This window comes from Diospyros lotus, chromosome 9 (assembly GCF_014633365.1).
Source record: "Diospyros lotus cultivar Yz01 chromosome 9, ASM1463336v1, whole genome shotgun sequence".
Lineage (NCBI taxonomy): Eukaryota > Viridiplantae > Streptophyta > Magnoliopsida > Ericales > Ebenaceae > Diospyros > Diospyros lotus.
The window spans coordinates 37,142,560-37,157,105 of NC_068346.1; the positions used below are offsets into that span (position 1 = coordinate 37,142,560).

The 14,546-nt window shown below is 35.4% G+C and overlaps 2 protein-coding genes across 2 annotated transcripts; both read left to right on the forward strand.

Moving 5' to 3' along the window:
- The first annotated feature begins 701 nt into the window (after positions 1-701).
- LOC127809600 (chaperone protein dnaJ A7A, chloroplastic-like) lies at positions 702-6,344 on the forward strand. The gene is made up of 8 exons (XM_052348513.1): positions 702-850; positions 1,297-1,410; positions 2,739-2,880; positions 2,987-3,044; positions 3,936-3,978; positions 4,778-4,826; positions 4,941-5,021; positions 5,130-6,344. The coding sequence occupies exons 2-8, from the start codon at positions 1,307-1,309 to the stop codon at positions 5,979-5,981; spliced, it is 1,329 nt and encodes a 442-aa protein (XP_052204473.1). The 5' UTR covers positions 702-850; positions 1,297-1,306; the 3' UTR covers positions 5,982-6,344.
- Positions 6,345-13,072: 6,728 nt separating this feature from the next.
- LOC127809601 (protein EXORDIUM-like 2) lies at positions 13,073-14,297 on the forward strand. Its single transcript, XM_052348514.1, has one exon. It carries the CDS (start codon positions 13,170-13,172, stop codon positions 14,097-14,099), a length of 930 nt encoding a protein of 309 aa, XP_052204474.1. The 5' UTR covers positions 13,073-13,169; the 3' UTR covers positions 14,100-14,297.
- Positions 14,298-14,546: the final 249 nt, after the last annotated feature.

The following is a 14,546-nucleotide window of genomic DNA, read 5'->3' on the forward strand; positions in this document are numbered from 1 at the left end:
CAATCAGCCCAAAATATGACTATTGACTCAGATATCATTAAAGCCCAAAAAATAAAATTTTGATGTGTATATGTGCGTTAATGCTAGCACCTTATAATAGGTAAAATCTATATTTTTATTTTTATATTTTAATTTTTTAATATATTTATTTAATTTTTTTTATTATTTTAATTAAATCATTGGATTTACATTTTCAAGTTAATTTAATTCATATACTTTAACTTATTTTTTGTGTGATAATTTAAATTTTTTATTATTTTAATTATATCTCTAAATTTATATTTTTGAGTTAATTTAAACTCTTATAATTTGATATAAATAGAGTGTGACAAATAATTTATCATCTCCTTTAAAGTTTTTTTTTTTACATGAAAATATTAAAATTAAATTGATTACAAAATGCAAATTTAAGAATGTAATTAAAATAATAAAAAAATTAATTATCACTAAAAAATGTCAAAGTATAACTTAAAAATTATAATTAAAATAAAAAAAAATTAATAATCACACAAAAAAAAAATGAAAATAACGAATTTCCAACATGAAAGTATGTATAATATGAAAATTTTAAATAATTACACGAAAAAATGCAGGCGTCTCATCTTAACGATTATAAAAATCTCACTATTAAACGCTTAAAAATATATAATGATAATGATAATAATAAAAGCCACATTGTCAGTCAGGTTGGATGTATATATGGAGGGTTCTAGAAATTCAAGATTCTTTTTTGTCCGTCGTTAGAGAGCCTCATCTTCGACTCTGCTGCTCCGCCACCAACCACCGTTCTTCCGCCGCCAAAGCCCCCAAGCTCTCTACGCAGCGGCACTAAACGGCTCGCAATACTTCGGTTCGAATCTTCTCGTCCCTTCCCCCCCACCTCCACCTCTCTCTGTATATCTGTGCATGTATTTTGTGTATGTGCGTGCGTGCGTGTAGTTATGCTTGTGATTCGGTTCTAAAGTGCATATGTGCTTCTACTTGGGCATTTTTGGTGTATCTGGAGTTCAGTATGGTTCCTATAATTTTTAAGCTTGCTGGAACAATTGAACTCTTCTGCGATTGGTTTCTGCATCAGCTGTGTTGCAATATAATTTGGATGCTAATGCACATGTTTGTTCTGCTTTTGCATTCACCCCGTTCCGGTTGCCATATCTGATTCCATATTTTCTGACACAATGCAGTTTCTGAAAGCAGCACCTAATCTTAACAGCCATTCATTCTAAGCTACTATTTTCCATCTTGCAATATGTCATACAACTGCTGACTACATATCTTTTAATTTTCCTAAAATAGAGTATACTAAATGGCGATCATACCATCTGCTAGTACATGGGTTGCTTGTTGGGGACAACCTCAATTTGTTGCAAAATCCTCGGTTACAAACAAGTTATCAACTTCTTTGAACTGGTAAGTTTCATATTAGTTTTTGTTTGAAATGGTTGTTAAGTACAGATAAATCTAGCCTGCCAAACGCCTGATGCAGAATTTTAGTTGCTTTTTCTGTTTTTGAGATGGAGGCAAGTGGGAACAGGGTTACGTTAGGATTGAAGAATGACTATTTTTTACAAGTAACATTTGAAAGATAGCTTTATATGAGAGTTACTAGACGTTACCCTTATAAAAGGGTTTTTCCCAGCTCCAGAATACAGGCTAAGTTGGCGTCCACACCACAGTATCGGTCTAGCCTTTTTTGTTAGGTATTAAGCTTTGATAATGCTTCTTGGGTAAATTTGATACAACTTAATGCAAAATAAAACAAGTACGAAAATAAATTCTGCAATGCCCACAAAGGATCAAAATCACAGAGACACAAATTTAACCCACATCCACAAGCAAAGGAAAAATAAAATGCGCTATATAAATAATGAGTTCACAAAATAGAAAAACTCACACTCAACCCCAAAACCCAGTACACCCAAACTCACAATAAGTTGCATCCTAACCAGTGTGCCCTGCTGATGCAATTTGTTAATTAGATATGCTACTCTATACATAGAGAGAACAAGATAGGTTCTAAATCTAAAACTCGCTGAGTTTTGAATTTGGTATATATATCCTATCTCTATCATACTTTGCCTATCTTCACTTAGGCTTGTTTCTTGTGTATGTGCATTGGCAAACATGTTACTTGCAGTATTTTGAAACTCTAAGATAGTGCTGTGATAAACCTTCCAATAAAAAATAAAAGCTGACCTCTTGAAAGGAAAATGCATCAGATTCTACCATATGTTATCTCAAATTCTACTTGTTTCGAAGAGTGGGGTTTACTTTTATTCCCGTTCTGCAAGATCTGAATTAAAGGAACCTGCGGGCAGGGTGATTTAACTTTTCTCACTCCATGTTTGGCATCTATTCTGGTTCTTGCACACCATGACTATGAAGTTTTTAGAATCTTATTATTGGTTTTGGTGAATTTGAATTTATTACGGAGGACTTCTCCTTTTTTTTCTTTGTTTATTTTTGTGAGTTATTGTAGTGTTAAAAATTGAATGGAATGGATACATGGATCATATGTGGACCAGAAAGGAAACTCTATTGGAATTGAGCCTTTAAAGAAACCTGAACTGCATTCTAAGAGTTTAGATTTCTACTGTGGCATGTTGATCATGATATATTTTCATTCTATTTAGGGATTCATGATGCATGTGTGTTGCTTTATATGTTTCCTGGCTATGCATCTTCATCCATAAAAGTATGCATGTTCTGTTTTGGTCCCATTTATTGTTTTTGGCTAGTGTCTCAAGCAAGACAAGAGCTTTGGCATCAACAAGTTCAACAATGTTTTCTCAAGATTCCTTGCATCAATTTTTCAACGTGATGCCATCTAGAAGCCCATGTCACCGTAGGGGAGCATACCTGATTGTCAGAGCTGATAGTGTGAGTTTGCTATATGAATTTTCCCTTGAAAGTTCTTTCCTAGGTTCTGTTGCTTTCGAAAGTTCACTGTATGTATACTTGCTGTATCAACCTCATGTACTCACAGAATTACTATGCTGTCCTTGGCGTGCCGAAAACTGCTACCAAATCAGAAATCAAAAGTGGTGAGTAGACTATTAATTAATCTTTCTGGCTTTTCCAATACCATTGTAATATAATTAACAGGGCAAGCTAGCACATAAAGCTGCACACGTTAGTGAAATGTACAGAGTCTTATTTCAGAGGGCAGAGAGGTAGATTTGATGGTTAAACATGTTACCCCTGTGTGTAGAGAAACCCTTACTGTGCTCCAAACGCTACCCCATATATAATTTTCCTTTTGTCGGATTTAAATTATGCATACAGATTCAATCTGCCATGATGTTTTGTTGTGCTAATTATTACCGTGCTGTTTAGGTCATTACTTATTTGTCACCTTTAATCGGATGATGAACATCATTATGCATCTTTGCACATCTTATGATTGCTTGTGTATCTGCTTCTTTCCTTTCTCTTTACCCCTTTTGTCTTTGACTTTTTTTTATTTTCTCTACGTAGAAATCACTGTGCTTCTTCAGGGAATGGTGTGTTGTTGAAAATGTATTGAAACTCTATTAAGAGCTACATAGATTCCTTCCCACCATCCCAACCTAAGCAAGATATTTCTAGCTATATTAGTCTGTTGTTAACTGGCTTTTTTGCCTTCAGTTTTAGAGGCTTGAGCTTTCTGGTATAAGTTGTAGGTTTTATAGCTTTCCAGTGCATTTTCATCATGAAGTATGTCTAATTTGAATAAAAAATCATCGTGCCTCTTCAGACTCGGCTTTGATGCTTTTCATTGTTATTTATTCTTTATGTCCACTATAAGCAACAACAAGAACAACAATCTCAGCCTTAATCCCACTATGTGGAGTTGGTTACAAAAAATTTACCATAAGGATTCTTGATTTCCAGCATTCTAATAAAAATATGTTGACTCATATGATATTGCTAACTGCTTTTGTCTTCTTGTTTAGCTTATAGAAAGCTTGCCAGGAGTTATCACCCTGATGTAAACAAGTAAGTTGAACTGTATCGTTAATATGCAAAATGGCAACATATTTTGTGTTACCCCAAAATAGGAACAAAATGTTGATTAAAATGATATAACAAAAGTCTGTGACATTTTTATGCTGCCTTACTTCAAAGTTATTTGTCATGCAGAGAAACCACATTTTTATTACGCGTAGGAACCAAGATTTGCATTTCAGGATGAAAATTTCAATAATTCTTTTTCTTTTTTTGGCTAGCCAATCATTCTATTTTGAAGTATTCAGAATTTGAAATTAGGTATCTAAGAGGTATTTGAATAGAAATATGAAAGCAAAGATTTGAAATCATGTATAATCCTACCAATTAGATGATGTAATATCTCCAACTTGCATACACACGTATTCTTTCATGCATGATGCATCTATACAGACTGACATATATATATATATATATGTTTGTGTATTTCACCCAATAACTTTTTCCATGGTACCTATTTTTGTGGACTGAATTGTTCCCATTCTGAACCAAGGTGGTATCTGATAAATTTACAATTTTTTGAGTTGCTCCATGTATAATCTGTTCTCACAAAACCGGCACATCATTGTGGTGCAGAATCCATTGATTTATAATTTCTTCACGACTCCCATATAATTTTTGCTTGACCCCGTTGCCCATGCTTTATGCAAGTGGTCCTTGATTTGATACCTAAGTTTAGCAAGTATTACTCTAAAGAAATTTTCATGAATACTACATTTTTTATACTGTTTGCAATTGTAGATATAACATGCTCTTATTCAACTCTGGTTTTCTTCCTCCTTTCCTGCAGAGAAACTGGAGCAGAAGAGAAATTTAAGGAGATTAGCAATGCCTATGAGGTAAACTCCTGGATTTTTGCACATGTGCTGCTTGAGGATTTATTGATTAAGCAATGTCGGGTTTAGGGGTGGACCATTGAGTATATACTCAGTAGTAAAAGGTGCATACTACAGGTTTTGTCAGATGATGAGAAACGTTCCATATATGACAAGTATGGGGAGGCTGGGCTTAAAGGTGCTGGCATGGGCATGGGGGTGAGTGCTATTGTACTGAGAAGATGAAAATGATGAAAAGGCTGTTTTCAGTTTTCACCATCTTAACCTAAATACTATTTTCACATTTGGAGCATTTCATGGTGGCAGGATTTCAGCAACCCCTTTGATTTGTTTGAGTCATTATTTGATGGCTTGGGTGGCATGGGCGGTATGGGCATGGGTGGAAGAGGCTCTCGGAGTAGGGCAACAGAGGGTGAGGACCAGATTTACAACTTGGTTTTGGATTTTAAAGAAGCAGTTTTTGGGGTAGAAAAGGCGGTTGAGATATCTCGGCTTGAGGCATGTAGCGCCTGCAATGGATCAGGTGCCAAACCCGGGACCAGCACAACCAAATGTACCACATGTAATGGGCAAGGGCAAGTTGTCACATCTGCAAGGACCCCCTTGGGTGTCTTCCAGCAAGTCATGACCTGCTCTGCCTGTGGTGGAACTGGAGAGAGCACCACTCCTTGCGACACTTGTCGAGGTGATGGTCGAGTGAGCAAGCCGAAGCGCATTAGCCTAAAAGTCCCCGCTGGGGTTGATGCTGGGAGCAGGCTAAGGGTCCGGGGGGAAGGCAATGCAGGGAGAAGAGGAGGGGCTCCTGGAGACCTCTTCGTGATCCTTGATGTTCTTCGTGATCCTGTATTGAAACGGGATGGCACCAACATTCTCTACGCTTGCAAGGTTTCCTATACAGAAGCCATCTTAGGGACAACAAAGAAGGTTCCTACGGTTGATGGCATGGTTGACTTGAAAATTCCAGCTGGTACCCAGCCGGGAACAACGCTGGTGATGGCCAAAAAGGGTGTGCCGTTTCTTAACAAAGGAAAAATGAGGGGCGATCAGTTGGTGAAGGTGCAAGTTGAGATCCCAAAACGGCTGAGTGGTGAAGAGAGGAAGCTTATTGAGGAACTTGCTAATCTAAACAAGGCAAAACCTGTGAGCAGTAGGAGATAATAGAAGTTGGGGCCAATGATGTTTGGTGTTTATACGCATACATGCTTCTCCCCCTCTCCTCTTCCAGGGTGGTGATCATTCAGAATTCAGAATTTGGAATTTTCCTACTGGTTTCTCAACAGGTAAACTTGTGTGTTACTCATTCATACGTAAAGGGGATTAGGGGAGTAGGATACTGTTTATTTTCTCCTCCCCCACCCCCCCACATTTTTGGTTACCATTTTGCCTGAAAATGTGGGTCCAAATCCCACGATTTTGTCATCTAAATCTTACATATATGATACAGTTCCTGTAGCTTTGTTAGTAAATAGCATCTGAAATAGAGCCTAAAGTTTTGGGAATCCATAGTTTCTATTCTGGTAACCCTTTGCGTTAACTATTCCAGTTTCTTTGTGCCTTGAACAGAAAGTACACTTAGCTGGCTCACATTAGCTGCAAATTAAATTAAGGAGCAGCTAAAGATGAGAATGATTTTGGGTGTTTGGATTAGTCTGTCTTTAATTAGAGGCTGAAAGCAGCTCTTGTGGTTGGTTGTTATGGGTCCAGCTTAGTGGTATTATTTATAAACTCTGGCATGATGGGTTTGACCATGAATGATAACTCAGGATTTGTCCTCAGACAGGCTGGATCCAAGTTTGCCATTGTTTGAACTTTGAACTTATCAGAAGCTTCACGCCTCCAACCAAAGGATCTTGGGCCCCGGCGTGCAGCTTTTAGTAACCAATCCTATCTCTTATGGTTACCAACTCAGTCTTCCCCTAGCCTTCTAGTGACCCTTTTTAGAGAGAGACAGTTCTAATTTTATTAGCCTTTTTTTTTATTTTTCATCAAATTTTATTAATAAAAATTAATATAATACATTAACATAACTTCTTCACAATCACTTGGTTGTGGGGTTTATATTAATTTGAACATTAAATAATTTTTAGATTTATATAAATGTATATTATCTCAATTTTTGTTTAAAGAATTTGATAAAAAAAATAAGAGGGATTAAATTTGTAACGAAAATTAAAATTTAGTTGTGGTGATAAAAATTAACTTGCTGTGGTTAATTTATTATAAAATTTAAAATTTAAAAATTAATAATGTAATTTACACTTAGGTTGTGTGGAAATAAAAAGAAAAAATGAAGACGATACGAGGATGGGAAATAATATTTTTAAAGAAAGAAAGAAATAAAAAATGTGGGAAAATATATAAATAAAAAAATATAAGAAAGTTTTTTATAAATATAATTTTTAATATAAAAAATAATTATTTAATTTAAAAATAAAGATAAATTTTATAATGTATTTAAATAAACATAAACATAAATTTTAATGAATTATGATTTATTAATTAAAAATAAATAATAAATTTAAAAAATAAAAATTTTGTCTCTAATCTCTTCGTGAATAAAAATATATTTTTGATATTTTTTAATATTATAAAATAATTTTAAAATTATATAAATAAATAAGTAATATATTTTTTAAATATTTTGATATTTGAAGCATTTCGAAAATGTTAAAAGAGGACTTTGAAGGCGTTTTTGCGTATAGTAGATTTACACAACAGCAAAAAGGAGAAATAAAGATAAGACCCAACTGCACTGTAGACTGTGCTGACACTTCAATAATGTTAACAACACACAATAATTCTGCCTCTCTACCCTTGACTTTGTAACCAAAACAAAAACTTTTTTGGCTTTGGGATATTGTAGCTGCTGTTGATTATGCACTGTCCCTCTTGTCTTCAAATTGAATGGTACAGCAATGTAAAGCCAAAAATGGGTCTGTGGCTTGCCCTTAATTATTGGCCCAACTCGCCTCTTGTCACTATGATGTGTTTGGTAAAATAGATCATCACCTATAATTAGTTATTAATGAATATTTTGTCCATAATCTTTAGAATTATTATGTTTGTACACTCAACTGGCTCATTCAATATGGGTAGGCATCTAGAATGTACTGTGACTATGAACTTCCAACCCACAAGAAAAAGATATGTTATATGAGAGAAGTGTTCCCAACATTTACTTCCTTACTTTCCACCTTGTTGCTCCATTTGATTTAGATAGTGAAAGTATTTATTTCCCTTGTTCTTTTTAGTTTTCAATTTGAACATGATCACTAATTATGTCAATCGTACGAACGTGGGGTGGTTTCGATTTTCAGTATAATCTTTGACGATTAAGTTAGTGCTTTAGAAGAATTAAAGTAAATACTAGTGAGTCTTTGGAAATAGATGTCATATGAAATTATATATTAAAATTTTATCTTTTATGTAAGTCAAACTTTTCCTAATTAAGTAAGATTTTCGACTAGATCACTTTTGAGATTTCTAAACTTTGTAGTAGGATATTTCTGAGTGTGGTTCGCTTCTCTAGGTAATAGAGGAGCAAGTAAGTCATGTTTTACAGTTTTGAGTCTTGACAAACAAGATACATAGCATATTACGACTCGTAAGATACATAAATATAATAATTTATTTTTTAAAAAAATAAAAAATATATAAATAAATACAGTGTGGGGTCCCTCTCATGAAATAGTAAATACCTAACTTAAACGTGTACAATATTTCACAACCTTACAACCCATCATGAATCACAGCTTGAAAGGCATGCCTCTCAGAAGGGCTCATAATCATAGCCATATATGAATGTCTGGCTTTAACCAAATCAAAAGGGATGGCTTAATGTGAACATGGATTGGGTAGGTGAGTGTCTGGTGGCCGTGGGATGGTCCCAAAAGTGCTTTTTTACATCACTCCACGCCCCTAAATCATATTCATGTAATCACAGTTGATTTGGTAAGATTTCTTTTTCTCAGTCATAAATTTTAATAGACCATATTATTGTTGATATATCATAAAAAAAAAAAATTGCGAGACCATCTTTGAGCTAAAAGATGGTATCATGGGTAAAGTTTGTAAGACCATTACAATCTCTTGGAGATTAAAGGCTAGGAGAACAATACGGTCTCCCGAAGACTTACATTGGGGGACTATTATCGTCCCCCAAAAACTATTATCAGGTTCTGTCCCAAAACTTATGCTATAAAAGTCCTTTTTGTAAGAAATCCCAAAGAAAGTGCAAATTATTCAAGAGTACTACAAAAAAGATAGATATTATTAGAAAAAAAAAATTAATTCTAATAGATCTCAAAAAGTTTTAAATATCTTTATAAATAGATGAACACTCATTTCATAAAGGGGTACATTTTTTATATTGATTTTAATATTGCATTCAAGTCTTCAATATCTAATTTAAGTATCGAAATGTTTGTACGAAAACTTTCTTATGCCCTTTGATATTTTTCTTTCTTACATATTTCAATCGACTTGATAACGATGTTTTCAATTAATAAATTCAATTTTATATTCAAGTGATAATAATTGTATATAAGAATAAGGAGGACATATTCATATGATATGCATAACTACTTTTTTATTACAAAGAGATTATATTCTCATGACTCAAATCCAATTATATATAAAACAAAAATGCAAGATAGGTAGAAGGGCACTATACCTCCTTAATTTGGGATTAGGGTTTTGTGGATTTGAGGGAAGCTGATGATTTTGGGTGGTGCCCAAAATCCTTGTAGGGACACTGACAAACATCACTCCCTACGTACCCACAAAGAACCCAGAGTTGAGTACTCAAAACCTATTTACGTACGTCCCTCTATACACAATATGCATGAACCTCTTCCTAAACCCTATTTATGTCCCTCTGTACACAATGCATGAACCTCTCCCTATCTTCCATGGCATTGGAAATCTCCCAAAGGGCCCCCAAAAGGGCACACCCAATAAGAAGAATAAGAATAATGGGTTTGACGTGACCATGTCACCCACTAGATGACTTACTCAAACCTAATCTCTATAATTAATTATATTGGATTGCACCAATTCCCTTGAAAATGTAGTAATTTTCTGGGAAAATGAATGGATAAGTGAGAAAGCAAGTGGAAACCATCACACTGATTAGTAGCTGTCTCCAATGATTTGAACTTCAATGCATATGGGCATGAGGAATGGATGTTTTAAGTTTGACAGACCACAAACTTGGTCTATGTTTGACTCTCCTCTCATCAAATTGATGCCTCACAAAGGCATGCACAATTTTGTTTTCTTTCTTGCCAAATAATATTTACACATTTCATGAATATCACATCAAATATAACACATTAATATTTGAATTTTTGGGGTAACCATTTACCGAACCTACCGAATTACTAAAATCAAATAGATCGAACTTGTATCAAAAGTTAAATTGACGGAATACATTATCAAATTAATTGAAAAATAAAAAAATAAAAAAATAAAAATTTTTAAAATTATCAAATTTACAAACTAAACTATACCGAGTTACAACTTGAATCAAATCAAAACCCGTACAAATATTATTAAAAATATCATAACTTAATATCCAAATAATATTTTCGTCCTCTCTTCCCCCACCTTTTTGTCCTCTCATTTTCTCATTGATTGCAGATAAGGAATGAGGGTCTCTCATACGTGTTCCTCTAACAAACTCAATAATTATATGTCAATTAAAAATTAATTAATCTTTTTATTAATTTTCCAAAAATTAAAATTTAAAAAACAAATAACAATGAGAAAAACTAAATTAAAAATTAATCTTTTATTACAATATGTTCTAAGATTGTTTCTTTATAAATAAGATTCATTTTAAATTTAGTACAATTTATGAGACTTCAACATGAGATCTCAAGTCTTTAATCAAATCAATTTGATTATTCTCATTTAATTAAAATTTTACTCACCTCTAATTACTTATATTTGTTTATATTTTGTTATTTTTAATTTTTTTCAATTTGAGCAACTATTCGATAGATTCGATTCAATTTTTGAAAAATATTCGATCTATTCAATTTGAACAATTCAGTCAGTTCAATCGAATACTTCACTCCTGATTAGATTGTAGTTTTGATAATTAAATAATAAATTTTTTAAGAGAAATTAATAATTAATTCTATTTAGAATAATAATAATAATAAGTCATGGTTTTACATACAGGATTTTGGAAAATATGTTATTTTACGAGGAGGTTTCAATGGGAGAAAAATATCACAAAATAAGGTGGGAGGGGCACGGGGTGGTACCCCGTACTGGCCCTACTCGATTTTTCCCCAATGTTGACTATACGTCACCACCCCCGCACGTGATTCATTCGTGGTCCCTGTTTTGACATCTCCTCTCCTTGCGCCTTGTTTGGACCAACTTATTTTATTTCAATATATTTTGGATTTAAAAAGAGCCCTCATTGCTGGTGGCCCTAGAAAAGTTGGGGGGAGGGGCGGCCTTTTTTTCTCTCCTTCAAAGGTGTCCTTGGAAGTTTCTCGCTTTCCATATTAAAAAGCATATTTTAGAGTATTAATTAATTAAGATATAAATTTTAAAAAATAAAATATAAAAATATTTTAAATTTTTATTATTTTTAATATATTTATTAAATTTATTTAACAATTTTTAAAAAAATTTTAAAATTTCTTATTTAACATTTTTTAAATATATTTATTTTTTGCCTTCAAATAAATATATTTTAGACTTTACAATGAACAACAAATAATACATATATCTTTCGGTTCAATTTAAAAAAATTAACAAAAAAATTGATAAAAATCTTAAAATATTTTTCAGTTTTATCTTAACCATCCTATATCTTGATAAGAAAAATATTTCAACTTTATTTTTATACAATTTTATCTTATTCATTTTAATAAATGCTACATAAAAAGATTTAAGATAAGAAAATAAAGAATAAAATAATTTTAATTATTTATTTCTCAAACAAAATTTAGAAAAAAGTTAGAGGTTTCAAATTTCGATTCATTCGTCATATGTTATGATCCTCAACTCATTAATCATGTATCGTATTTTTATTAAAGAAGATGTTAAACAGAGAAGATAATGACATATGATCTTTTTAACTTTCTCAATAAAGAGATATCACATGACTGATAATACCGTCATCAACCAGGTCCGTTAACATTATTCTTGTTTTTGGATTTCATCCTCAAACACATTATTAGACAAGGGTTGTTTTCTGGTCGGGTCTAAGACTAAAACCTGGTTGGTCCCCTGAAAAGTGACTCTGTAAATGTTAAATTTGATGGTAAGAGTTTGCTTTGCTTTCAATTCTTTCATATCAAAGTAAAGTATTTTAGGGGGCATTATCCGTACAACTCTATGCAGAAAAGCATATCCAAACAAAGCGCAAAAGGAAGTCGGCAGACTCAGCAACTCCCCCACTTGGTGCTGCTGCCGGCGTGTTTGGGAACTAGGAAAAAATTTTCCCTACTTTTTTCCTGAGAAAACCTGCAGCGTCGGCATACCTTCCATCAAACCAAAACCACGCTGTCCACGTGGGAAGTCCAGTTGGTCAAGAAGAGAGCACAAAGTGTCTTTTGTGGTGAATTTTAGACCAAAATTAAGGATCGAGTCTCGCAAGCGGCAGTGTGGAGTACCTCTCTCCAAAGTGAGAGGGAGTTCTTTGTGCGCGGTGAGTCCGAGTCTAATCACTGCATCCGACTAGATCATCATAATTAACCTCCTCCCATATTCTATTAAACCGAGTATGAAAGATACTCGAGATGAACGATTTTACCTTTCGAATCAAAACCAAAACCACGCTCACTCCACCACCACAGCCTCCCCTCCAAATAATATATATTTATATGTGAAGCCACCCACCACCAACCTCGGTTGGCGCTCTCTCTAATCTCTATGTGCTCTTTATTTATTTACTGTAATGCCATCCAGTTGTATTTTTTTTATTATTATTATTATTGCATATATATAATTAATTTATATATATATATATATTATGATCGTCTTCTTGAGTTGGGTCGTATCACCTTCTTAGAAATAAAAAATTTCAGTCGAGTCATAATCAATACTAACCAAAACTCACGGCCACGCAGACCGCCGAACATCGTCAAAGTCAGGCTAATTAAGAAACAGCGTCAGCCTCAGGCCTCCACGTCATCTCCCAGCCTGGCTGTTCATCTCCAGCAACCTTCCGCCACGCGGACACCTGTGCCCCTGCCCCTTCCTTCCTCTCTATATATATACCCATTTCCCCCATACCCTTCCTCCACGTCTAAGAAGACTCCCAGCTTCTACAGCTATTTGCTCTTAGTTAGGCTTATCGAGCTCTCCCTCTTTCATATATATATGACCTTGACCATGGCTCCAATTTACCGTTCTGCCACTACCCCTTCGTCTCTGCTACTTCTGTTCCTCCTCGTCATCGTCAGCGCCATTGTTGAGCCCTCCTCCTCGGCTCTGGTGAAGGAACAACCACTCGTTCTCAAGTACCATAACGGCGCTCTTCTGAAGGGAAACATCGTCGTCAACCTCGTCTGGTACGGCCAATTCTCCCCCGCCCAGCGATCCATCATCGTCGACTTCATCCACTCCCTGAACTCGCCAGCTCCGCTGCCCTCCGCCGCGTCCTGGTGGCGCACCACCTCCAAGTACAAAGGCGGCTCCTCCAACCTCGTCGTGGGAAAACAAGTCCTCGTCGAGAACTACTCTCTGGGAAAGTTCCTGAAGAATTCCCACGTCGCTGCACTGGCTTCGAAGGCTGCGGGTCTAAATCGCGTAAACTCCGTCAGCGTCGTCTTGACGGCGAAAGACGTTGTCGTTGACGGGTTTTGCATGCGTTGCGGCTCCCACGGGTCGACCGGAGGGAAGGCCCGGTTCGCCTACGCCTGGGTTGGGAACTCGGAGACCCAGTGTCCGGGTCAGTGCGCGTGGCCGTTCCACCAGCCCATCTATGGCCCTCAGACGCCGGCGCTGGTGGCGCCGAACGGAGACGTGGGAGTGGACGGAATGATCATCAACCTGGCCACCGTTCTCGCCGGGACAATAACAAACCCGTTTAGCAACGGGTACTTCCAGGGGCCGGCGACGGCCCCTCTGGAGGCGGTGTCAGCCTGCACGGGGATGTTCGGGTCAGGGTCGTACCCGGGATATCCGGGGCAGGTGCTGGTGGATAAGAGCACGGGGGCGAGCTACAATGCGCATGGGGTGAATGGACGAAAGTACCTGCTTCCGGCCATGTGGGACCCGCAGACATCAGCATGCTCCACTCTCGTCTGATGCGGAAAGACGAAGGATCAGGTAGGTGCGTCGTAGGCATACATACATCCATACATACATAATACCGGTAAGAGTGTGGGGGTGATTGGTGTGGTGGCACTTCGTTTGTCGTTTTGCTTGCTGACGTGTAAATTGGGTTTGTTTGGAGAAATGTAATAATAATAATTTAAAAAAGAAAACTAGTAATATTAATTAATATACACGTGTGTGATCAAATGAATGTAATGTAAGCATCGGAGACAATGAATGGCCTACGCCCACGCCCAAAAATGTTTATAAAATAGTCCCAATTGATCATTATCCCCTTTAAATGTTTAATATATCATTTATTAATATTTGTTACAATTATAGAAACATACCAAACATTTCATACCATAAATCTAGGCCCAATTTATATTTCTTTCCCTATAATTTCATATTTTTTATATTATTATTTCAATTACACTA

Coding starts and splice junctions, on each gene's coding strand:
- LOC127809601 (XM_052348514.1), top strand. CDS start 13,170: ATGACCTTGACCATGGCTCCAATTTACCGTTCTGCCACTACCCCTTCG.
- LOC127809600 (XM_052348513.1), top strand. CDS start 1,307: ATGGCGATCATACCATCTGCTAGTACATGGGTTGCTTGTTGGGGACAA. Junction 3,045..3,935: donor CAAATCAGAAATCAAAAGTG/GTGAGTAGACTA, acceptor CTTCTTGTTTAG/CTTATAGAAAGCTTGCCAGG. Junction 5,022..5,129: donor GTGCTGGCATGGGCATGGGG/GTGAGTGCTATT, acceptor TCATGGTGGCAG/GATTTCAGCAACCCCTTTGA.